We start from the raw sequence: 27,351 nt of genomic DNA on the forward strand, positions 1-27,351 counted from the left end.
TGATTTCATGCGTTAATTTGCATAATTAATTTATTAAAAAATATGAAATCAACATTTTTCTATTTTATGACCATGTAATCTTGTAGTTGACATCCGGCTCTATGTTCAGGCAAAATTTTGCGGCGATCGCGCGATCGGCGGCCGAGATCTGAAGGGGGGGTCAAATTGACCCCCCCCCAGTAAAAACTTGGTCTCAAATAGCCCAGTTAGAATAGGGTTAATACTGATGTTTCTAAGCGCATCAAATCGGGGAAAAATAATAATATATATAACGTAAAAACAAAATACAGCATTATGTACATATTATGATAACGACAGCAACAACAACAGCAAGATTAAGGTTGTGTAAACAGATGAGTTTTCAACAATGACTTAAACCTATCAACATTTTCAGCGTTACGAATATAAAAAGGGAGTTCATTCCAAAGAAGTGGGGAAATAACTGAAAAGGCCCTATCACCATAACGTGTACAGGTGCGGGGACCACGTGATAATTGGAGAGCGGAGGAAGAACGAAGAGAACGGGTTGAAGTGGAGGAGCGGAAGGAAATTAGATCTTTAAGATAAGATGGGGCAAGATTATTACATATCTTGTAAACAATAAGGAGGATTTTAAAAGTGATACGTTGATGGATGGGGAGCCAGTGGAGGGATTGGAGAACTGGAGTAATGTGGTCAGATCTTTTTGTAAGGGTCACAAGCCTAGCAGCTGTATTTTGAATTCTTTGAAGTGGTGCAGTACTTGAAGCAGGGAGACCAACAAGAAGGGAATTGCAGTAGTCAAGATGAGAGGAAACAAATGCGTGAATGAGACGTTCTGTGGAAGACTGATCCAATAATTTACGTATTTTACCAATTTTACAAATACCCCAAGCAGCAGAACGACATGAATTCTTAATATGTTGTTGAAAGTTCAGATGCTTATCTACAATAACTCCGAGATCTCTGACGGACTGAGAGATGGGGATAGTACTATCTTCAAAGGAAAATTCTGTTAGAGAGCTACCCCGCCTGAACTGAGAATGAACATACAAAAATTCCGATTTAACACAATTCAATTTCAAATAATTATCGTGAGACCATTGCTTGATATCATCAACGCATCTACTAAGTTTGCAGAGTGCTTCGACTTGGGTATTTGGTTGTATGATTATGTAGATTTGAGTATCGTCGGCATACATAACATGTAAAATATCGTTATGAGAGTTGATTACTGAAGACAGAGGGGCTGTGTATAGAAGAAATAGTAAAGGACCAACCACAGACCCCTGGGGGACACCATGTCTAAGAGGGAACGACTGAGAAAATGCACCGTTCACAGTAACCATCTGGTGGCGATCGTGTAAGTAAGATGCAATCCATCTCAAGACTGTTCCCGTTAGACCAAAATTAGTCTCCAATCTGTTAAGGAGAATTTCATGATTGATAGTATCAAACGCAGCAGAATAATCTAAAAGCAGAAGAGCAACTTCATGGCCTTTGTCTACTGCTAAGAGGAGGTCATTGAGTACCTTCAATAAGGCGGTTTCGGTGGAGTGGAAGTGTCTGTAGGCAGACTGATTACTAGGAAACAACTGGTGTTCATCAAGATGATCTCTGAGTTGGCGAGCAACCACTTTCTCAAGAACTTTACCAAGAAAAGACAGATTAGCAATAGGGCGAAAATTATTCAAATCATTACGGTCTAAACTGGGTTTCTTTAGAAAGGGCAATATGAGCGACCTTTTGAAGTGCTTAGGAACTACGCCTGATGACAACGAGAGATTCAGAATGTGAGTTATTGCAGGAAGAAATTCATCTAGACACTCTTTTAGTAGCCATGTGGGGAGAGGATCAAGAGAACAAGACTTGGACGGAAGAGAATTGATGAGACGTTTCATTTGTGACTCAGTGACTAAACCAAACTCAGAAAATACACACTCAGTGTTTAAATTTATGCGAGGGGAATTAGAGAGAGAGATTTCAGGAGACACCGGGAATGAAGATGCAATGGTACTAATCTTGTTGTCGAAAACATAATGGTAGGACCCTCTAGGAAGAGGAGAGGCAATGCTTTAAACGTTGGTGGGAGTAAGACCATATAATTTTCATGACTGCAGCAACAGATTCTACAATTGTGATGCAAACACTGACACAACACACAGCTACCATGGCGAGGCAAGTTTTGCTCACCTCCTGAATGGCACTGAATTCCTCAGCAGCATCTCAACGTCAGCTGGGTGGGAGGCGGCCAGGGAGGCCACTGTCTGGTAGCCCCCGTCGTACAGCAGCCTGGCCCGCTGGGCGTTTAGGAGCGAGATGCGCACCAGGTCGCAAAGCTCGCGCTGCACCCCAAAGTTGAGGCGGCTCTGGAACTGGGCCAGGAGAAGCTCCAGGTTCCACCAGCCCAGGCGATTGCAGAAAACTGTCACCATGCCTTCAAGAAAGAAGAAGATAAAGAAGATGATGACGAAAAAAGAAAATGGGTAAATGCAAGATGAAGAGTTCAGAGCAGTAACCATGTCTCATATACAAAATGCAATGTATAGTCTTGCGCTTTTGTTAGATAATAAAAATGATTGCCAGAGCAGCATGAGAGTAAAGTATGTTGAGTAACTTTGGGTCAATGAAGCATTTTTAAAAGAAAATATGAGAACATCTGTACAAAAGATTTCAATAATGGACCCTTGTTTAACTTTCATTGAAGACTGAAAGAGCAATAAGTCACATAGGTGTCAGAGCCAACCTATCAGCCTCTATTTGTAATAGCTTTGATGGAAAATCAGGTTCTAATTACAGTAAAACCAGAAATTTTCGCATGCATGAAAATTTTGCAAATAGTGCGAGGAGCCACGATTTGCAGAAGTAAAAGGCACGTGAAAGCTTTTGTCTACACATTGACAATGCATTGAATGCTAGTGGCAATTGCGATAGCTTTATGGCACCAAAAAATGCCGCCGGCTTTAATCTGTTAGATAAAAGTTTATGCTGTGAATGTTTCTGGTTTGACAGCAGTATCAGTGGCACTGTAAAGAAAGATCTTTTCAAGGCATGAAGTTTTCATGAATTGTCACTGGCATTCAATGCATATAGTTCAGAAAAGAACTTTCATGTGTATTTCAACTTCATGAATCTTGGCTGTCGAGAAATTTGCAAAATCAAAATGCACGCAAGCATTCCTCGTTTTACAGTACACTTTATAGTACTGAACAATGTATGGCGAAGGTTATTTACTTTTCACACCATTCCATGTATCAACATTGACTCACCAGCAAAAGTACTGGCTGACTGCTGTAGAGACTGCAGCTGCCCGGTGGCGCAGTTGTACCGGTTGGCGACCACGGGTAGTGGGACCTCGTTCACCAGTTCGGCGAGGATCAGGGTGGTGTAGAACCGGCGGTGGACGGCGATGCTCTTCTGGACCTTGGCTGACCGCGAGGCGGAGGTGACCAGCCCCTGACTGGCCCTCATCAGGAAGGACTCCTCCACCCCCACCAGCTCCGCCACCCGCCGCTTGTCAGACGACATGCTCTCCCAGCTGCAGACGAACTGGTACCAGTCCGGCTGGAAGCCCTGGTCGTAGATCGGTGTCACCTGGTTTGGGTGTATTGAAACATTGTATTTGACAGGTTTTTGTATTCAACTTTAGTTTCAGCATAGTTTATTGTCATATTTATCAAAAAAAACCCATGAATACAATGTACATTGTTGTAACACAAAATACACAACATGCACAAGATACTTCTTTTTATCTGTAAATCTCACAAAACAAATGACTGTAAAAGTCACATTTCAATGGCCATAAATATGCTAATATTGTATGTGGAAAAGAGCAGAGAGAGAAACATAAAAAAAACCTATGAAAAGCTGGGGCTTGTAGGAATCACAGGTTTCCAAGGAAATAAGCAAACAAGAAAACATATTAGAGGAGAAAAAAACCCCTCTGAGGACAGAAATATTGCGGATATAATCTCGGCTACCTGGTAGAGGATGTGCAATTCGTTCTCAAGGACAAAGTTCTTGCGGGCTGTCTGGAGCTCGGCGAACACTCGGAGGGCCTCGTCTGGTGAGAGGGCGGAGGCAAGGGTTGCCCTCCCCAGCTGAGTGGGGCAGTATCTCTCCTTGGTCTGCCCTGTTTGAAGGCAGGCAGGGCATAGTGACAGGAGATTGAATTCACAAAGGGTAGGTTGTGTGCAACTTAATAAAATTTAAAAAGAAAAAAAAACAACAACTCTTTTCTTTCTTGCCTACATGGGCATTAAAGGATCCATGCGGTGCAAACTCATATAAACTTGTGTTGATTCATGATACCCTCAACATTACTTGTGTTGCTAAACAAATATCAAAATATGTTCCATATATTTTCTGATAATTTTTTCCCCTAATATTTGTCATCAGATTGCTTGGATACACCCTCAAAAACAACATCCAAACCAAGATTCTGCCATTGAAATTCTCTGTCAATAATAACTAAAGTACTCAATATGATTAACAAAAGAAATTAGAAATGTACCTTCCCCTAGACTGGGCATAACTTGCGCGTTTCCCTAAAATGTCTTTTTTATTGATATCAGTAACATGGAAATTCAAGAATATCACAAAATTTGCGAAAAATAAAAACCATGGCGTATGCAGTTTATTCAAGAACCACTCACAGCCATTATCTTTCATTCTTCATTTTGATAATGATCAAGCATATCTTTCATTGGGAGATATTATGCTGAATTGCTTACCTCCAGATTCAACATTCTGCAGTCTGATGAATTCATTCTCTTCCAGAAACTTGACGCAATGAAGAACTGCTGATTCTGTGTCCAGGTCTGACTCTGGGTCATCGGTTGCTTGACCCTCTGCGAGACTGGCCGCAAGGAGCGTGCTTGAGGCGTAAGCCTTGACTTCGGATGGAGATGATGCGACACTGCTGGCTATGACCTGCCATGTACATGATCAAAATAAAGTAATATGGACAATCAATATTGGTTTTTATTTATTTATTTTTTGTTGTTGTTAATTATGTGATCTCAATTGCATGGAAAGCGCAGTAAAAATCTTGTTTCATAAAAGACAACTTTATATCTCTCACTCCACAAAACACAATCGATTGCAGTGTCCAATCTAAATCACTTCAATCATTGGCTACATTTGAATCTTTACAGTGTGTAGAATGTTATTCTCATGTACTTGTTCTTTCTTTCATGATGACATTTCCAGCAACTAGTTTAAAGTCTGACATGATATTTGGTTCCTGCACATCTCCTGACAGATAGAATTAGTTTTAAATTTCATTCAATGAAAATCAATTTGGAACTGCTGTCTTGTGTACTACGCAAAAGGACGGTACTACACAACATATGCTGTAGTCAAACTATTACAACAGCCATTAGGATACTTTGTTGTCATTTTTATCGTTTCTGCAATTTTCCAGATGTATGTAATCTTCAAGTAAACTTTCATGTCAGGACTGATTCTTCTGTTCATTATATTAAAGTTGATGCTACTACAAACCATTACCATCACTTGCAACCAGCTACTTCAAGTAAAACTGAGTAACAAAACAAATAAGTATTGAGAATTATACAAGATATATCATTAGTACGCATATCTGTGCTTCTGTTGCCGATGCTGTGTTTACCTCAAGGATGGCCCTCTTAAGACTGTTGCTGAGGTCGTCTCCCGACCTCTTCACCAGGCAGCTCTGTACTGCGGGAAGCTGGGATCTGATGAGCTTGGATGCCTTCTCTCTCTCACTGGGTTTGCACACTAGGATGCTCTCCCCTGGGAATTTCATTCAAGAGACAGTTTTTAAGATAACAGCACCATCTTAGGTTGGGCTTTGGCTTCCATAAAAGATGATTTAGTTATCTATTTCTAAATGACCTCATGCTCCCTATCATTCTCTCATAATAGCTAAATTTCCAACTTTCAATTGCTTGACTGAAAGTTTTGCCAAAAATAAGGCACCACATGCGCATATACTACCTAATATGTGACATTTTTGTCTACTTTGATTAATCGTTCTTCAAGAATCATCACAAAGGAGGTATATATCAGAAATACATGACCAGTAGCCAATGGCTACAGTGATTGACGCTCACAACTCATGTAGAGTACTGTGTGATGAAAGTCTTTCTAGAAATTGGGTAAAATCTAGGACTGTACAGTCATTAACGAAAAGAGTATGTAATCATGGCAACAACAACAGAAACAAATCAAACATGGGATTACAGTCGAAACACTTGATGGAATAATTCATGAACAATAAAGCAGTGAATTTGGCAGTACAGATTTTAGTCAGATATAGAATGCCTGTAGGTAGAAATAAAGCCAATTAGACATCACAGCTATGCCCAGGAGTAAGAGGATTATTCATCCTAATTCTATGTTGGCATGCTGCTACATTTCTTGCATCTATACAGAGCTGTGGAAGAATTGTTAAAAAAGAAGCTTTATCAAGTCATTGCATGCAAACATAGAAACAAAAATATATTGCAGTCTTGAGCGGAGGTCAAGTCTCACCTTCCGTGTCCACTCCTTTCCTTCCAGCCCTCCCTATCATCTGTTTATAGGTCAGCGGGTCGATGACCTTCCGATTAAACATCAGGGATCTGATGATCACCCTCCGGGCAGGCAGGTTCACCCCCGAGGACAGAGTGGAAGTGGCCACCAGGATTTTCAGGAAGCCTTGGCGGAAAGCGCCCTCTATGATGTCCCTTTCATCAAAAGTCAGACCTGGGAGAATGAGAGGGGAATAGGGAAAGGGGGAAGAGAAAGAACTGAGAACTGTTGATTTTTGTTCAATCTGTAAACATGTGCACCCATGCTCAACAAGCAGTGGCTGGGCGGTGTCACGGTTATCATTGCAAAGAGTCCTGTTGTAATTTCTTTGGGGACATTCATACCGCTATATGTACCCAATCCTTCGCAATATCAATCCAGGGAATGTCTTATCATTACACTTACATCATGAAGTCCAGTCTGCTTGTATCCACGATGGCGCATGTTGTAGTCTCTTTTTTCCCCTTTTTTCCTTGTTTTTTCTTTTTCCCTTCCTAAGTTGATTTCATGTCAGTTGACATTGGCTTCTTTGATTTTGTTTCACGTAATGTTTGTAGTTTCATTAAGTCATTATTTGTTCTCTTATGTATTTTCCGAGGGTCCCATACCCTACAAGCTTTGCTTTTTAGTGGGACCCTCCATTTCCCTTCCATTCCATTCCAATCCTTGTATTATGCATATGTATATACCTTAGAAAATGAATCTATGTTGTTACTCCTGATCACATGTACGTTTTCTGTGAAATTGTTACATATACAGTACATGTATGTTCTGTTAATGCATTGTAAATAATTTCCCTGTTTATTCAATGGAAATGAAAAATAAAAGTTGAAGTTGAAGTAGTATGATGTAAAGAAGAAAACATGAAGACGAATTCAACAAAATTTCACTTTCTATGAAAAGTGCACATTCCCTTGACTGGTTATCAACATATATTAAGGGTAATATTATTCTCCCTACTTTCTGAAAGAGCCAGGTCAAGTGTTTGTTTATTATGCCAGAAAAGTACAAACATACAGTGAAATTTTTTCGTATAATTTTCTTTAAATTGTTTTTCATTTGTAACATTACAAACTGTAGTAGTCTTCTAATCCAGCAATGGTTGCACAAGAACTGTAAAAATTCATAACTTTTAAATGGATAATCAAACAAATTTCCTTAAATTTTCACTGATGTGTTCTACTAATATTGCTGCATTCACTCAATCTACACATATATTGGGGTGAACTTGTCCTTCAATGCACAAGGCCCTGGTGCCACTACAACGCAGAGGCAAGCCAAAACGGTTAAACATGAAGAAGGGATACCATACTTTGCTTCATGCATACTGATTAGGAGAACATTCATGTTGAATAGACAAGACTTGAAACATGGAAACAGACCTGCATGGTGGTAGGCCACGCCGTAAGGGACGGTCTTTCGGAGGACGGGGTTTATGCTGACCGGTGTCCTTCTCAGCTGCTCCCAGACATCCCGCAGGGCTCGCTGGTCAAGCTTGACCGGCAGCATTTGAGAGGCCTTGGTGAAACCTGTTCGAAATTGAAGAATTATGGAAGAGTTTCAACATCATTATCTCTTCACGTGTCACATACGATGGCATAAATATATTCATTATGCATGAGAAAGGAAGGGTCTATAATGATTGTGTCAATTTTTTTTTTTTTTTGGTCATAAAAAGGCCTTGCTTGTTGTGGTAGAAATTATATGTATAATTTACAGGTGATCTAAAAGTTTCTGACCAACAGCCTTTGGGTGAAGATATCACTTAAAATGAACACACACAATACACATGTGTACCTGTCAATTTCATCTAAAATCCATTCACAACTTTTTGACATATTTTGCAAACTGACAAACAAACAAACACCCCAACGCAGGCAAAACATAACCCCCTTGGTGGAGGTAAACAAGAATCTCTAGAAAAGTGAAAGAGAACTACAACTAGTGCACTATAATAGCTGCAGCTGGTACTCCTGTTGCTACATCAGTCAATACCTGTGTTGCCCGTGGGTAGCTGCCCCTGGTGAAGCCTGTATATCTCCCTGGCGACTGTCTCACACAGCTTCTCACACCAGTTCTTGGTGGGGCAGAAGATGAGCACCCCGTTGCCCTGGGAAACGGTCTCCAGGCACAGGGTCACAATGTGGTCCTCGTCACCTTTTGGAGAAGGAGAAAACAGGAATGCAGACTTCCCAGGTCAAAATGCAAGCATTGCACCACTTCAAATACAGTGGACTCCTGTTATAACGAAGCCCTCGGGACCAGCAATTTTCTTTCATTGTATCGAAATTTTGTTATAACTGAACAAATAAACAATAAAAGACATAGAGGGGATAATGTTGCAGCCTACATTTCTATTTCGTTGTAACTGGAATTTTGTTATATCCGTGTTCGTTATAATGGGAGAGCACTGCAAAATGAATTCAGACCGTAACATTATCTGCTCTATTTGAGTTTTTTTATCGTTCATTTGTTCATTTCTAACAAAATTTCGATATCACAAACGAAAACTGCCGGTCCCAAGGACTTTGTTATAAGCAATACCGTTACACTGCTTTCATGGAGACTGCTCCACTCTGAATAGTCATCAGAAATAGCTGATTGTTATTGGCAATGCCTGACCGCAAATCGAAAAAGTGGTTTCAGTTTTTCATGTTTTTAGATGATGCATATCTCCATAAACACTAATTCAAGGGTCATACTGTTACAACTATGACAGACAAGGTTTCATGTCTGAAAAATTTCAAGAATGGGTTTGTTTTGTAATATCTAGCTTCAGTGGCCGATCCAGTGGGGGGTGCACCGGGAGCACGCCCCCCTTTATTTTTTCATTCATTATTAATCTATTTTATTGCTATTCTTTCAGATTTCTGTGAGATATGATATGAGCTAAGGCTAAGGGAAAGCTGATGCCTGGAAATTTCTATCCATATATCAATTTTAGTCATTTGCGGGCCTATGTACTTACTATATTTATTTCTTTTATATATTCCTATTAGATAAGTACAACCACCGCACCGCGCACGCACGTGTTGTAACTGGCTACTTATGCTATGACTGCGATATCGATGCCAGCGCCAAGCACACAAAAGGTATGCAGTCACAATGGCCAAAACCAAGTCAAAAATCACCACAAAAATTATGGATTTCTTCACCAGCAAGAGGTGAGTAATGCAAAATCAATAATGAATTTATATAGAACTGTAAATAAAAATATTTTATGATATTCAATATTAGAAAATCTATTGAAGGAGGGATGTGACAATAAAAAGTACTCCAGCGCTCAGTCATGGAAAATGCCCTAGGTTTCTATCCAAACCTGAATTAGGAATACAGTGTACTTTACTAGGCCTTGGAATTAAGGGGGATCTAACACAGCTGACTGTGCCAGTCCCCTATAACACTCTATAACTTTGAGATCAGACATTGTACCCCTTTTAGTAATTCTCAATCTGGTGAGGGCCAGGCCACCAAACACCAAAACTTCCTCTTCCAACAGATACCAACCTAGATATCGCAAAGTACAGTGCCGAGATAGAATTGAAGCTCGTAGAGAACAGAATCCCACATCCGCAATTCAAATTCCCAACTCGCGAATTCAAGGACAAAAGGAGAGAGTCTGGTTCCACTAAACGACACTGTAAATATGATTGGTTTCAGGTTTATCCATTGATTAGATACTTTGACAGTGAAGATGGATAGTATTGTCTTACATGCATTCTATTTCCATCCAAAGCTTATCATGGTGTACCAGGCAAGGTTTGATATCGCAGCCTTGCTTCAACTGGAAAGACGCTAAGGCAGACCTAGCAGAACACCACACACTTGAATACCACAGAAACGCCATGGCCTCCTTGAAAGCGTTCTACACAACAATGAAAAAGCCAGAGACAAGGATCGATCAAACTCTTGCGGAGAGAGAGACTACTGGTTGAGAAAAATCGGCAGTTCTTGATATCAATCATCAAGTCGATTGAGTTAAGTGGTCGACAGGGCTGGGTGCTGAGGGGCCATAGAGATGACTCAGAATCAGTAGCTCCTAACCAGGGGAATTTCAAAGCTCTTTTGAATTTCCAAGTAGATGCCGGAGATGAGGAGCTCAGGAGTCACCTTGAAAATGCTCCGAAGAATGCACTTTACACTTCAAAGACCTGTCAAAATGACCGTAAGTGTTTGAAAGATAACATACAGCAAATTATTGTGTCCGAAGTGAAGGTGCAGCCCATGGGAGCTCTGTACACAATTGAGGCTGATGAAGTCAAAGTATGCATGAAATCGCACGATGACCAACATAATGTAAAAAATGTCCCTACCGTGGGAGGGGGGACACCCCCCTCACTCACTTCGCTCCCTTGCTTTGCACCCCCCCCCCACCTTTATGGAAATCCTAGATCCGCTCCTGTAGCTTTATCCATTTTTTTCAGATTCTGTTAATATTGTGGGTCATGATGAACACAAAGCCTGAATACATGCTGAATGTTCAGAGGATACGTTTTTTTTTATGTTTTTGTCTAGGCTAGGTGCCTTTTCTATTTACTCAGATGTCTGTGAAGCTGAAAAAAAAATTAAACATCCATCCAGAGCAGTGATGGGATTTAATTTTTTTTATGCACTTTTTCTTTGTTTCTGTGTACTTAAAATAAGTTGGAGGATTTGGAACTTTGTATAGAGACTGTCCAAATTTGTGTTTGAATTGTTATGTCAGTGACATGAAATTGCTAATGTGCAACGTGATCTAAGATTCAAATTGGTTGAAATGACACCACTTGACATTCACTGTTTATGTTGTGATGAATTGTCATTCACTGCAATCATGAATTCTGACACAGGTATTAGTAAACGTTCACATTAATGCACCTTAAAATAATGTACTTAACTTTGAAATACCCCAAAGAATACCCATGGTAATGCATGCGCTAATCAATGCATGCGCTAATGCATGCGCTAATCAAGCCTGGAATCAATGGACTCCAAATTCATTGTTACCCTTTCATGATATTCCATTTCAACTGAAACTCCATTTGAGTTGATTGTGTAGTGTTGCTGCTCAAATCCTCTAGTTAATAGTTCAAGAACCATGCATGAACCATTCATAAATTGTGTTGACTGATTCTTTGAAGATTTTTCAGCTTTCTGTTATTGTGCAAATAATGCACACTCAAGGTCATGCACACTATTCATGTGTTATAACTGCACTGGCTGTGTCCTTGCAGCCACGACTCTTCTGTACTTGTGCATATAATCTGGTATATTGCCTTCACGACCATGAACTATTCATGCGATATTAACTGCCTTGACTGTGTCCGTGTAGCTGTGACTCTTCTATTCTTGTGCATACAATCTGGTATATTGCATTAAAAATCATGAACTATTCATGCGATATAATTGCCTTGACTGTGTCCGACCGTGTACAATGTAGCTGTGCCTTTTCTGTTCCTGTGCATGCAATCTGGTATATTTCATTCAAGATCATGAACTATTCATGCGATATTAACTTCTTTGACTGTGTCCGTGTAGCTGTGACTTTTCTGTTCTTGTGCATACAATCTGGTATATTGCATTCAAGATCATGAACTATTCATGCAATATAAACTGCATTGACTGTGTCCTTGTCACCATTCAACATTGCAGACTTTATGCAACATAAACGGCAATGGCTGTGTGCTTGCAGCAGTGATTCTGCTGTTCTCATGCAATAAAAGGCAAATTCCTAACATGAGATAATCTCTACCGCAAACAAAGTCATGCCTTGGTATACACATTATGAAATTAACTGAACTTGACAAAAATATTCTGTTTGTTTGAAGAGGAGTGGCCAAATGGCTGTTTTGACCCCCCCCCATAACATATAAACACACATCAAGATACAGACTTCAAAACAGACACACAATTTGTATGTATAACTTATGTACGTGTAGATACACTATCTGTATTCTCTTCCCTTTATTTCTGTGTGTCCTTTCATTGTAAATCAATCAAAGAGTAAGTCATACTGTCAGATGAAAGACGAATTCTATAAAATTGTCAAAGAACTGAAGAATTAAGACAGCGTCTAGTAGTGAACAAGATACATCTTGGACCGACCTTTGACCTCAAAGCGAGGCTCCACCTCCCGGATCCGGGCCATGGCGTTATCGTGCAGGGTCTTGCCAATCTTGACGTGCTCCGAGAGAGGGACTGGCCGGAATTCAGTCCGGTAGAGGTCAGCCTCAAGCCACTTGGCCAGCAGGTCTAGGTTGGGCAGTGTGGCACTCATCCCCACAACTTGGATTGGGTTACTGAGGTTAAAAACAACAACAACAACAATAACAAAGATAAAAATAAGTAAATAAATTATCATGACTAAAACACTGGCGGTGACGTTGATGATGGTGATGACAATGATAGCATTACCAGTAATAGTAATAATGATGACAATGATAATAGTGATAATATGATAGATTATAATAACAATATTGTTATCATGATAATTACAACACTGTTTCTATTATACAATGTATGCTCATTTTTTATCATTTATTATCATTTATAATTATTGATTAGAATAATAAGAATATTATGACACTGCAATACTATGACACTGCAAACATCAATATTTTCGTGCAAATAATTTTTTTGCACTAAGCAGCTAAAAACATATTGGTGGATCTTGAATTCGCACTGTGCAATTGCTTTATACCCGAGTGTTTTCATTATACATCTAATTCACAGAAAAGACGTGCTGCCCGATCCATTCAAATGCACTGCTTGCACAGGAAATACAAGTACTACACATACTCTAAGCTTGCAAATACAAATACACATGTATGCAAATACATTGTACTACGAGGGCACAGGCGCACATACACACACTTGTACCTACTGATGAAGCTCATTATTAAATGTGCTCAAAGTGTGCAGAGAAAATTGTGAAAATATTTTTGCGGGTTCTAAAACTCATGCCAACCAAAAGTAGCGCAAAATATGTGAAAATTAATGTCCCGTGAATTCTTCTGTTTACAGCACACCACCAGTATCAAATGATTCTACAACTGACCTCTGCTTGTCACCATCCTGCTCAGCGGGTTGGAGAGAAGTAGCGACCACGTAGCGGAGTTTTGTGAGGAGTAGTTCAAGGAGGTACCCTCGGTGCGAATCGCCAATCATGTGCAACTCATCAACCACTACAATGCCTGAGTGGGGAGAAAAAGAATTAGTCAAGGCGCTAATTCCTGTAGGAGGCTTAATTAAGGAGTTCGTTCAACCCACCCCGCAGAAAAGGTTTGACCGGACAGGGTGGTAGATGGGACCTCCATGAACATCCCCAGGTAGTATGTGGTTCCAAATTGTGGTGTCAGTAGAATTTTACTGGCCATTTTTCATCATTATTTGTTTGAACAAACGCAAAGGGGTCTGCGCACGCCAAGACTATTACACTCACCACTAGCACTGCTACACGCGCCATTGCAGTGGTGCATGTAGTAGTCTTAGCACACGCATACTTTTTCTTCGACAAACAAGGGTTTTGCCTGCAAACTATACTTTTCACACCAAGCTGGGGTCGGTATAGTGTAGTTTCTAGACGTTTTTATTTTGTCTTTATTTCTCCGAGTTGAAGTAAGCAGAGTGAGAGCGCATACCCAGTGATTGCGACGCCCGAATCGCAATCACTGGGTATGTGCCCTCACCCAGATTAGCGCAATACAGCGGGCTTCTGCCCAATACACAAGTTGCAACTCAGAGAAATAAAGACGAAATAAAAACGACTAGAAATAAAGACTAGGGTCGGTAACGCTTGTCGCTATTGGGGCACTGAAAATACCAAACTTATCAGAGTTTTTGCATTTATTTCATGAAGAATTCATCAAACCTGCATAAAACTTTATATGTACACGTTGCTAGAGATGTCGGCAATACAGTAGGATTCAATGTAAGTTATAATATTGTACATGGTTACCATGGTAACCGGATGCCTACAGGTGATTGGTAACCCCCAAAATGCCTCCTACTGCTGCAAACTTTGATTTTTTTATTTTATAGATGCAATTTAAAAAAAAAAAAAACTTTTTATTGACTATTGTATGAAAAAAAAAATCTGCTGCCAAGGCAACTAGTATTATCCAATCATGATTCAGCTGTCAATAAATCAAAAACTAAAGCCCATAATTTCAAAAAGCTCAGTGAGCATGTCCTTCCTTTTGCATATTTTGTGTACAACTTATGTGAAGAATATACTAAAGCATTCTCAAGTTACAGCAATATTTGTAAACAAAGGCATAATAAACGGCCATTGAAAGAAAGATATCATTTCCGAATAGTAAAATGCATGAAAAAGTTGCATCCGTCGTACTTTCAACACAAATTTGGCTTCAAAGTACATAGGCAAATGTAGTTTTTAGTAATGTATGGACACAAATTTCCCTTAAAAATATAGGTGAATACAGAGAGCAAAGCCAATTCTATTCTAATGTTAGCTCTTTTGAGCATTAACAGAGCGATGGTTATGCAAAACAATCCTGGAAGAGAGCAGAGGAAAGCAATAATTGTTCATGTTCGTAAAGGAAGTTTATTCAAGAATGCAGATAAATTTCTTTGTAAAGAAGGAATACACACGTGCGCTGGATTATCCACCAAAGAATTAAACGTACTTTTGTGTTCGTTAGCTTTTGTAAATATATATATATATATATATATATATATACATATATATATATATATATATATATATATATACATATATATATATATATATGGTCAGTTTCACAGTAAAGGGTGTAACTTTGATGTGGCAAGGGTCAAAAATTAAAGTTGTGTTTCCTTTTTTATCTTTGCCTTTATTTTATATAGGAATGTCTATATTTTCAATATTTTGTCATTCCAGAGCTTAATTCTTTGGCTAAATATGAAAAATGAAGTGACTATTATGGAATTTTAGATAAATTTAGGTAAAAACATCAAGAATGTTTTGGTCACCCACAACAACCAAATGAAGATAAATGGTGGATGTAATGCAACTTTTCATTTGCTGTGAACATGTATTTGAAGTATCAAAACACTTTTCCCCCAACAGATATTCGCTCTTGCAATTATTTGGATGTGAACTTCAAATTCCTAGGTAAAAATGGTACCTGACAAAGTATTTTTAAGTTAAAAGAATGTTCTAGAAGCAAGAGCCACTCTAAACATAGCCCTAAATTATCTCTTGGTAACAAACATTTATCAACCAAAATCCCAAAGAAATTTGATTATTTTTGACAAAGTTGAAATTTTCAGACTTGTGAGTTTCGGAGGCTTCAGTTAACAAACTAGTGTGTTTCGGAGGCTTCAAAACTGCTAACACAAAGTTCTAGTCTTGTATTCACTTAAAATAATAAAACTACAGTAAGCAACTATCACTACATGCTAGAATAAGGACAGGGCATCAATAAAATGTGAATAACAGTATACAGATGTACATTTTATGGCAGTGCATAATGTTTACCCTTCATACTTCTTATTATAAGGAAATTGGCTTCCACAAAAGTGAATAACAAACTGTGTACACTTTGAGCAATGCTAAGTTCAAATTTATGACATTACATGAGGCAATATGATTCTAAAGGGAACTGCAACAGTAGCAATAAAAGTACACTGATTAGGAACATCTTTTTTTTTTTTTTGCGGCTTAAAGTTAGCAGCAATGCATGTTTCGGAGGCTTCATCATAACTGTTAACATGCAAAAATGGTCCATTTTAAGGTGATATGAAGTACATTAATGCAGCTGATTGTTTCCAAATACACAACTAACAATGTTGTAACATGTAAAATAGTATTTATTTGTATGCAGAAAAAAGACTTTCCAACATATATGTTAAGAGACAAAGAAAAATATTTTAAATCTTTATGCTCAGTTGTATACATACACTGTATTTGCATATTTTATGCATGACTTTGGCAATGCAGAACATGATTAGGCTACACACGTAAAGCTGTATGCATTTGTCAAACTTTTCATCATAATGCAGTAAGAATTACTTTCAATGAGTTAGAACTGTAGCTAGACTTAATGCAAAGATTATGCTTGCTTACTTTATAAGTGCAGTTTGTGGGATGTATATTGGCATAAACCACCTATCATAATTGTTTTTATGTGAAATCAATTTCAACTGTTGATGAGAAAGGGATAGAAAATAGACTATGTGATGGCATGACGGTTAGATTACAACATAGCATTGTAAAATATAGAAAGGGGAAAAAAGGCTTATAAACATTCTTTTGCATATGGACCATGCCTGATATCCCCTACTATAGCTGTCAAATGCAGTGATCATGGTCATAGAACAGCAATCTTAAACACCGATCAGCCATTCCATGTAAGGGTCATCATCAAACTGTCATCATCAAAATGGAGTTGGAATAATCAATATATTGGTGATATTATCATGGAGCTCAATAGAAATTGAAATGGTCAAGATCCCATTCATCTTTTTGAATCGCCTGTTGAAAAGATAAATGTACATACCCTACCCATGACTGTGTATGAATTTGAATTTAAAAAAAAAATGTTGACCAAATGTATAGTTCCCTATCATATATGATAGTTAGAATTTTACTTTCTTTTTATGTGGTATACAAGTCACCCCTGTTTCATATAATTTAATTTTTAATTTACTAATTCTTCAAAGGCTTCTTTTTTTATAGTTATTTTATAAAATTCCAATTTGTGTGACTCCTGTGACAGCTAGGAGGCCTGTTTTTGAAGGTATACATTGAGAAATTGCTAACAGAACCTTTACTGTTTCTAAAAATGACAACCTTTTTAGCAAAAAATTAAAAAGCAGCAAATGTGTTTAAATATCTAAGTTTGTTAGAAACCCACAAGTTTGTTTTAAATAGTATATAAACCCACAGACTACAGTTTTAACCCTTTGAATTTCAAAATAGTTAGGGGCTTGTAACTTTTTCCAGAAAAGCCAGGACTAAACAGATTATAAAGATTTCAATCATTTCAATATTGTTCTTCATGAACATAACTTCTCCAGTCACCCACCCATGTAAACTACATGTACATGTACCCCATGACAACAGGCTATTTATAAGTAGAGGTCTTGTGTATGTCATTTATAAACAATCCTATCCCAACCATTACTGTCCATTTACTGCACTGAGAACTACATCCGCAAACATGTCATAGAGTCTCACACGTGTATGCAAAGAGATGTTTCGTAACACAAGTTACATTTTGTTTAATCAAAAATAGTCAAGTGGTCCATGCCAGCGTGATAAAGTATGGAAAATAGGGCATAGTATCAAGATTGTGTTGCACCTAGCATGCATTAGATCTGACATACAGACTGACATGAAAACCTGTCTGAATGAAGTAATCTAATGTCAAAATTCCAAAACAGTACCCTGTGATCCAAGTCACACCACAGAAATGATAATCTGCAAGACGGTAGCTATTTTCAAATCCACTCACAAATTTATTGATTAATTACTTTCCTCCAAATAAGTATTTGAAATGAAAGCCAAAGAACTTGTTAAGAAATGGAAAGCTAAAAATGTCACGATTTTAGTATGGCAAAAACAAATGCCAGGTGAGTAACAATGGAATGGATTTGTCAATGGGTTATAAATGGACATGTAAAAGATTGTGTTTCAAAACTATTACACTCAGATGATAGTGAGTCGAAAGTGTAAAAATCCAAAAAAATATTTTCCACCATTTGTTCTTGATCATGCATAAAAGATAGAACCTTACATGTAAATTCAAAAGTAATATATTTCTTAGTTAAGTGTTTGCTTCCCTCTTGAATAAACATCTATTAAAGTCCTTGAATCTTCAGGACAGGAATAGTGTTCAGTTCTTTTTTTTAAAAAGTGTATTTAACACTAAATAATCAAGTAATTGTTTGGTCTTCATCATCAAAGTGTAACCAGTCAAAAGAGTGATACAAATATGGTCAAAACACTTCAACTTCTCTCAAGAGTAAAAATGAGTTATCCAACTTAAGAACATTGATGTATCCACAACTACTTGCTTTGTTGCACTACTGTTGCATGATGTGGGCATGCACGCGAGCTGGAAGTCACTTTCATTACTCACAATATCTAGCTTGTTCCATTGTTTCAAAAGGAAACCTACAAAATAAATGCTTTTCATACATTTAATCAACTATCTACACCTTGCTTGAGGAATCATTACGTCTCATTCAGTCCAAACAGTTATTTGATAGACTTAGAATTACACAATTGTAATCAAAACATTCCATTTACATGCTGTTAACATAAAATGAAGCCTCCGAAACATCTGGAAAATTAATTTGGTATGCCTTATGTTTTTATGAAAATCATGTATGTTACGTAGAAAGTGATGGATAAATTGTGTCTTTTTTGGTTGATATACACTGTTTAAACATATTTGTAGGGCAACATCCTCATCTGCTCATATTTTATTGCTGAATGAAAAGGTGAGTTATGTGTGACACATCTGCACTGTTTAAAAAAAATAGGTAAATTGTATAGTAAATCTATATTGGTGAGTAAACAAAGCAGCCAGAAAACTGAATGTGATTAAATATCTTTAGATATGTCATAAGCAATCATTGGGTAGGTGAACAATAAATCTAATTTGATTTTGTCCAGAGAAAATCACAAAAATGCAGTGTTAACATCCGTTTGAAGCCTCCGAAACCACTTTTTCTCTATAAAGTGTATTGGCTCAAAAAATTATTGCAGTATCATAATGTTTTTATCATTTTTGTTGTCTGTCCATGTCTGTTGATGATTTCATGGCATAATTTGGGGCAGACACTCAAAGAATTTATCAGAAATGTCAAATTATATGTTTTTGCTGTTTCGGAGGCTTCAATGCGTCTCGGAGGCTTCACGTGTTAACGGAAAATTTGTATTGTCTCCTATTTTCAGAGAGTTTGGCGGATCTTTACTGTTTTTGGTCTATTAGGTTAGGGCCCCATATCCTACATTTTGACATATAGATTAGGTCGCTTCTGTTATCTATATTCATATTATTTGACTAAACAATTTGTTTCGGAGGCTTCAAAACTGCTAACGGAAATTTCACTTGATGAAATCAAATTATCACAAAATTTCAAATAGCCCTAGAATCAAGTAAACTTTGATGTAAGTCTAAAGTTTAGATGTACCTTACTATTTTCAACATAAAAGAAAGTAACCAAAACATACCCACTGATCATTACTGTCCATCAAAGTTTGTAAACAATTGTTAACGGAAAATGAAGCCTCCGAAACCTCAAATTTGAAGTCATAGCATTCTAAAATAAAGGGCCAGATGCAAACAAAACTAATTTGGTCATTTCAATTGACCATACAACTATGCTTTTAACATAAAAAATCAGATCTCTGCAGTTGCTGTAGAAAATTATTAACATTTCAAAAATGTTATATAAATTTCAATGCATCAAAATAGTCATTTTTAGGGTACATATGTGTCTGTCAAAACAAAACGCATCAATACCTGGACCTGATTATGCTACCCAAGGTGGCTACTCATAAGGTGACTCACATGGGAAAAAATCTTTGAGATCTGTAAATCTATGTGTTCAGGGTGGGCCAAAAGGCTAAAAATTGAAAGTTACACCCTTTACCGTGAAACTGACCATATATAGAATAAAATGAAAAAAATCATATTTAAATTTGTATCAAAACGTGCAGTAATGAATTAATGCTATGGAGACAATGAGGGAAAACTCTTGGGCGTCTTTTCCCTTTTATCCAGGCTAATTTAACAGTGTTGAGGTAGGTCTACAATGGGTGATGTGCACGAAAGGCAAAAGAAACAAATATGTCTGAATTCCAGATATATATATATATAATGTATACAATAAATATACTTTTTTTTTTTTTGGGGGGGGGGGGGGTTACCAATCACCTGTAGGCATCCCGTTACCATGGTTACCATGCACAATATCATAACTTACAATGAATCCCACTGTTTTGCTGACATCTCTAGCAACGTGTACATTATATAGTTTTATGCAGTTTTGATGAATCGTTCTTGAAATAAGTGCAAGAACTATGATAAGTTTGTCATTTTCAGTGCCCCAATAGCGACAAGCATTACTGACCCTAGTCTTAATTTCTAGCCGCTTTTATTTCGTCTTTATTTCTCTGAGTTGCAACTTGTGTATTGTGCAGAAGCCCGCTGTATTGCGCTAAGCCAAGTGAGGGTGCATACCCAGTGATTGCGACAAAAACGGTTGTGGCGTCGCAATCACTGGGTATGCGCTCTCACTCTGCTTACTTCATCTCGGAGAAATAAAGACGAAATAAACACGTCTAGAAACTACACTACACCGACCCCAGCTTGGCGTGAAATGTTAGTTTGTAGGCAAAAACCCTCGTTTGTGACCTAAGAAATCTGTATGCGCTAAGACTACTACACGCACCATTGGCATTGGCGCCTGTAGCAGAGCTAGTGGTACGTGTAGTAGTCTTAGCGTGCGCAGACTCTTTCTTGAAGAATAAGGTCTTGTCGCAACTTAAGTGGCCTGTAAAATTTTATTGATACCACAATTTGGAGTCACATACTACCTAGGGGTGTTCCAGAGGGTCCAACCGACCACCCCATGCAGTCAAACCTTTTCTGCGGGGTGGGTTGAACGAAGTCATTTTTTCTGGGTCCCTGCGCCTCGACTAAATGTAGTTATCAGAAATAAGGGAAAGTATGAAAATTAATTTTTTAATTTTAGCTGCCCAATTGGGCCACCAAAAGATAGCCTTTTTAGAAATTTGGTGGCCCGACATCAAGTTTTACTGGCCCCGGGCCACTGGACCACCACTAATGTAGAGCCCCACCTTAAAGGGATGGTACATTTAGTATTGGTTGAAGCAAGGATTCAGCTTTTAACATTCGGCAGAAACCACACCAGGAAATGTTAAGGAGCAAACAATTCTAAGGAGAATTGAAAGTTTATTTGAAGAAAATTGATTCTAAAATGAATGAGACATTAAAAAACAAAGTAAAACAAAGAGATCCAAATAAAAGTTGGGGTCTATTGCATTTTATACGGATCGCTTCACTGGATATCTCAGCCATTTCAAGACCAATCTTCATCAATAAACTGAATTCCTCTACAAATTACTTTTTTTTTTTTTCAAATATTCCATTATAGGAAGTGTCTCATTATCTCACAAACATACGTTGTACATGTACACACAGACACAAATAGTTGGAAACTTGCAGCCCCATCAAACCAAATCTATATCATCCCTTTAAGATTACTGTCTGTAAGTCTATCCCACACAAAGTATGAGCAACTATATTGCGACGTGTGGAAGATGCTATAAAATACAATTCAACTTAATATGATATCAGCACTCCTCAGCCTTTTGTCATGCCAACCTCTACTGATAAAGGAAGCAGTAAAATTATTCCACAGTTTGGAACATACTTCAACAAATTGATTACATGAAATATTCATTATTTTATTCAACATCCTAGCACAAAAATTATTTATATGCAGTGAAGACACTGCAAACCTTTTTACACAATCACACCCCTACTACAGATGCACATTCACACTCACACACACACATACACACAAACTAAGGAGTGATCGCTGGTCGTTCAGACTCCAAAGGATTTACGCACCAGCTATCAAATAGATGAAGGTAATATGAACCCTCACTCACCAAGCTGCCCAATCTTCTTCTCCTCCAGCAGTCGGTTGACCAGGCTGTTGGCCTTCTCAATGGTGCAGATGGCTATGTCCGTGCTGGCCAGACCACCGGGTGGGGAGTGGCTGCCCATGAAGCCGTCCACTCGCACCCCAGCTTCTGAAAACATGGACTGAAAGTCACCAAGAGACACTGATGAACATAGAGACAAAACTACTGGAAGAAGACACAATAACCAAGATGACAACACAAAACCATGGGCACACTGCATAGAGAAAATTGGCCAGTCACATTAACCCGTTGAGGACGAGTCCCAAGTATACTCGGGCAGGGGTCTATGGGAAATACATCCTCAACAGGTTAATAGCCTGAAGCACCCTAGCTTACAAAGAGGAGCTAACAATATCTCTCACTAAAATTCCATTTCTATAAATTGTTTTTTTTTTCTGATGTATTCCATACCACAACTGTAAATGTTTACTTAAAAATTGTAAATTGTGTGTATATGCCCTGTGATAGAGGTAAGATGCGTATATGAGAGCAAAGAGTGAGAAATAGAAAGATGGAGACAGTCTCTCTATCTTTCTATTTTCTACTCTGTGTTCTTAAATGCGTGTGATAGAAGATAATAAATGTAATGGAAAAGAGAATCTCAAAATAAAAATGGTACATATTTTATAAATATTACTTCCATGCAAATGAAACCTGACTGAAAAAAAAAGGAGCACTCAAAACTAGAAATCATTAACGCACACTATCAGCACCATGACAGGAGATACAAAAATTATACAAATTCAGTATAAATTTCATACCTGCAAGTAGAACATTTTCTCCCTGGATACAGAAACGAAAGGAAGAATGATGAGGGCCTTCTTCTTCGTTTCCAGAACTTTCTTCAAGACGAGCAGCTCAGCAACCAGAGTCTTGCCTGGGTGGAGAAACAACATGGGCAAGTATAAGACCTTGACATACATAAACATAAGGGTGTAGCACTTTTTTTCCCCTTTTTTTTTTCATCAGCATTTTGTTTCAACATATATATTATGTTTGATCACATGATGCCAAATTGACCAATCAGGATCACTTAACAGGATTTCAGTAATGAGGGATATAGTGTAGTAGAGTAACTGAGTATAGTACAGTATAGAATACTTGTAAAGGATAGTATGGCATGAAGTAAATGACTGGTAAACAAGTATGTTATGGTATGGTATGACATGGTACAGTATAGTTAGGTATTGTGTAGTATGGCATAATGGCATAATATGTCTAATATTGTTTTGTTTCAATTCTAAAGTTGTTACCTGCACTTGTGGGGGCAGCATAGACCAGGTTACCTCCCTCCAGCACCCGCCCCACCCCTAGACAGTCAGCCTGCCATGGAAACATCTTTGTGATGCCAGCCCGGTGGTACTGCTGGAGGACCGGGTCTGGGAGACCCCAGGATGACAGGAGGAGGCGATCCCTTGCGGGGGAAGTTGGGGGCGGCGGAGAGATGGGTAACTGGAGTGGTGTGCGTTGCCGGGTGTGGCGCACTGGATGGCTAGGAGTGGCGAGTGCGGAAGTGGTGGCCCTCGTTGGAATACGAGAGTCACATCCTAAATGAAACAAAAAGAAACATAAAACTGAGGGAAAATGTTGTAGAACCATGTATTGGTGGTCAAAATATTGAGTAAACTTCCTTGTGTACATATAACGCAACACAAATTTTATGGTCTGCTTCATAAACAAAGCTCAAGAAAGAGAGAGAGAGACGCACACACCAAAATCAAACTAACCTTTAGAATTTCCCTTGCATTGTCTTGGAGTCTCAGCATCACAGGCTCTACCTTTCTTGGTCACAGGTTTGGCTTCAGACACACACCGCTGCGCTATCACTACTGGCTCACTTTGGCTTTGTGAATCTTCACAGAAAACATGAGTCACTTTTGATCCTTGGGGACCAGCCCCTATCAAAGACTCGGTGGTTTCAGCATCAAGAAAGGAAGCTAGATAGCCACTACTTTCTCTCTTGTGAGACACTGGTGCTTCTTCGATGGCAATGCTCCTTACCATGCCCTGTGTCGCTCTTTTGGACTGTGACTGCACGGAACTCTTGGTGGTTGGTTTCTTGGCTACCTTTGTCAATGGTTCTAGGAGCTCTTTGGAGTTGCTACTCATGTTGCTTGCATTTTTACCATTACATTCTGCTGCTAGCGGTCCATTCCTTGGAACTTGAGATGTGATGACAGTTGCTGGTACTAAAGGGGAGTTTCCCTCAATGTGCCTTTTTTCAGTGACACTCCTTGATGTCACAGGCCGCTCTTGCCCAGAGAAACTACGCGCTCCAGCCACGGATCGTTGTTCATGTGGCGATGAGTCTTCTTTCGAGATTGCCATATGGTTTTGATGACGCACAGTGCTCCCCGAGTTCGTTGCTGCTTTCCCGTCTCCCCTAACGACGCCCCTCTGACGTGCTGTGCTCTTGCTCCTTTCTCGTTGCATACTCTTCTGGTGGGACAAGACACTGCTGCAATGGTGACCGTCCTCAATGTTTTCCTTGTCACTTTCCCGGAAGGTCTGCACTGATCTGCTCGCATTCTGCCAATGCAAGGAGCCTGCCGCTACTGCACCAGACTGCAGGATTTTCTCTCGGAGACACGCCATCTCTCCCTGACATTTTTTGAAGTCTGCCTCAGCCTGCTCGACTGCCAGCAGCACGTCATCGTCAAACTCCAGATCTCCGCCGAAGGACGACTGGAAAGAGCGGTTGACCATCTCTCCATTCTGCTGCGGGGAGAATTTGCAGAACTAATTCAATATATATGGCACTATTGCGGCCTGTTTTCACAAATCATATACATTTAATAAGCACATATCCGCACATGATGTGAGAATATTTTAACAACATTTACGAATAAGTATGAGCTGTACATCTCATAAACGTATTCTCTATTTGGTGATTGCAATAAATTACATACACTGTACAAATAAATGTTGAGTACTGAAGTATGATGTTATAGCCATTTATTGCTATAGAATTGGGACCAGGAAACCAGTTCTAAACAACCTCACATAGCCCAAATATCTGTGAACACGGAACTTGCCACCAGTGCTCGTGACTGCTTTTAACTCACAAGTTACAGTACCTGCATGTGACCAGACGGTGTGTGTTCCTTCTCCATTGGTGGTTGGAGAGATGTTCTGTGGTTTAGTTTGCGAGAAGGGGCGTGAAGCTTCTCATTCTTTTGCGCCTCCCTATTTTTTTCCTCTCCTGCCTTCTGGACAGGTCCTTCATCGGGAGACACAGACACCGCAGCTGGAGGGGTATGCCGGAAAATGTGCTTGCCCAGACGCTTCCTGTTACCCCCGCTCCCCGACGACCCAAAGGAGTCGCCGTCAACATTGGGACCGCCATCTTGAGACTTCCTATCCTCCGCCTGGGAGCGTTGTTGCGAGGGGAATATCTTGGAGAAGGACCGGTCTCTTGCCGACGTCGTCTTCTGCTGTTTCCATGTCTCCGTTAGCTTTCTCATTCCATGCACTGCAGATTTTCAGGGATTTGTGCTGAAACCAAGAACAAGAAACAGCATTGCAAGTATCATGTAGCAGGCATAGCAAGCACCATAATTTGGCCACTGGCTAGCATTGGTAAGTGGTATTCAGTTATAATTAATGATGAACAATATGAAGGGTCACCACTGGTCTGCAATTTTGTACACATGTTTAAACATAAATCTACCACTGGTAGGCCTACTGTTAAAGGATGGTGAACAAGACATTAAAATCAAGAAAATCATACAAAAGAAGGTGTCAAAGCAGAGGGAAATGTCTGTTAAAACAGATTTTTTATGTGACTTTTTAAAATATATTCGTACCACTGAAAAATCGCGAGTTAAAACTGACTGATTTACTTCACCGATTTTCGCTCCAGAACGGCCGTCTTTTCGGGGCCCTAAAATATGACGTCATGACATGGACGAACGTACCCTTTACGATCGAGTGTGCAGCGCTAGCTAGCTCTACATCGAGTCCGCCATTCATAAAGCACGTAGTTCTTTGTGAGCGGATGCAATACAATACTGTACTTGTACCTTGCCTGTCTTTAGTTGCATCTGCTTTATTGGCAGAAACAGCAGGGTAAAATGTACCATTATTTAAAAAAAGAAGAAGAGATGAACGAATAAATAAATAAATAAATAAATAAATAAATAAATAAATAAATAAATAAATAAATAATAGCCATAATAATACTAATAATATAGTCTGAAGCAACGTCAGTAGCAAACCGCCGAGTCTCCGCCGGAGAGCTAGTTTGGTGTGTATGGTAGCCCCACTACATACTCAGTATCGGACCGCGTATAATTCGCGCACTGAACACTTAGTACGCACTTCGTCTGCGCGCAAAGCACATAAAAATGGATTGGCTTTGAATGTAGATGAGGATGGTGTGGGAAAACGCGATAATTCACTGTTCATTGATGGTTTTAATCAAGGACAAAATTTCGAATGAATACTTTCACCGAATCGTAATGACAGCACAATGTAATGTCTATGGAAGTTCCTAAAAAGCTTCGTTGACGTTTTCTACAACACGGTGTTCAATACAACTCGGTTTGCGTGCATTGTCAATGCAAAAAACAGCGGTCGATCCTGATAACGCGATTTACCGCGGGAAGCTGAAACGAGGCCACGCTAGTTCGTCGGCGACATTTTTGCACTGAAACTTCGAATCGAAAAGGGAACAACGGCATTTGATAGAGCTGGATTTTCTCAATCACGTAGGTCAAGTTGGAGTTTTTTACGTGAATTTCAGTGTTAGATATTCTTATCAAGCAAATAAACATTAGGCGGTCGATGAGTAGTAGGTCCAACCCTACATAGGCTACTCCACAACGTAGATCCTTACGTTAGCTAGGTCAGAGTTCTTGTTCTACCGTAACGTTAGGCTCTACTACTGTACTAACTAGGCCTATTAAACGGTTACTATAAGCCGTTTAAGAGTAGAGACTGAGGCGCGAAAGCGCAAGTAGAAATTTAAAAAGGTATACGTCATGGTAATTCGAAGGAAGATGGATTCAATAAGTGAAATTATAACTCACTTTTGCTTGATAGAGTAAACAAGACACGTACAGATACCTCGGTGCACTCAGGCCATCGCCCGCGGCGGCGTGATACAGAGCGTAGCTTGGGTGCAAAGTTAGCTAGCGGTAGCGTAT

General features: G+C 39.0%; 1 protein-coding gene across 1 annotated transcript in view; it reads right to left on the reverse strand.

Annotated features, from left to right (window-relative positions):
• LOC140242362 (DNA polymerase theta-like) overlaps nt 1-25,690 on the reverse strand; it is a 44,691-nt gene extending 19,001 nt beyond the window's left edge. The window contains exons 1-15 of the mRNA XM_072322097.1: nt 25,282-25,690; nt 23,932-24,919; nt 23,458-23,751; nt 22,966-23,081; nt 22,169-22,325; nt 13,571-13,706; nt 12,619-12,812; nt 8,530-8,691; nt 7,917-8,063; nt 6,496-6,708; nt 5,612-5,754; nt 4,713-4,911; nt 3,960-4,111; nt 3,249-3,573; nt 2,173-2,416 (exon numbers count right to left, since the gene is read on the reverse strand). Of these exons, the coding sequence (XP_072178198.1) occupies nt 2,173-2,416; nt 3,249-3,573; nt 3,960-4,111; nt 4,713-4,911; nt 5,612-5,754; nt 6,496-6,708; nt 7,917-8,063; nt 8,530-8,691; nt 12,619-12,812; nt 13,571-13,706; nt 22,169-22,325; nt 22,966-23,081; nt 23,458-23,751; nt 23,932-24,919; nt 25,282-25,668 (3,857 nt within the window). The 5' untranslated portion in view covers nt 25,669-25,690. The remainder of the gene's footprint in view (nt 1-2,172; nt 2,417-3,248; nt 3,574-3,959; nt 4,112-4,712; nt 4,912-5,611; nt 5,755-6,495; nt 6,709-7,916; nt 8,064-8,529; nt 8,692-12,618; nt 12,813-13,570; nt 13,707-22,168; nt 22,326-22,965; nt 23,082-23,457; nt 23,752-23,931; nt 24,920-25,281) is intronic.
• Nucleotides 25,691-27,351: the final 1,661 nt, after the last annotated feature.

This window comes from Diadema setosum, chromosome 19, assembly GCF_964275005.1.
Source record: "Diadema setosum chromosome 19, eeDiaSeto1, whole genome shotgun sequence".
Taxonomy (NCBI): domain Eukaryota; kingdom Metazoa; phylum Echinodermata; class Echinoidea; order Diadematoida; family Diadematidae; genus Diadema; species Diadema setosum.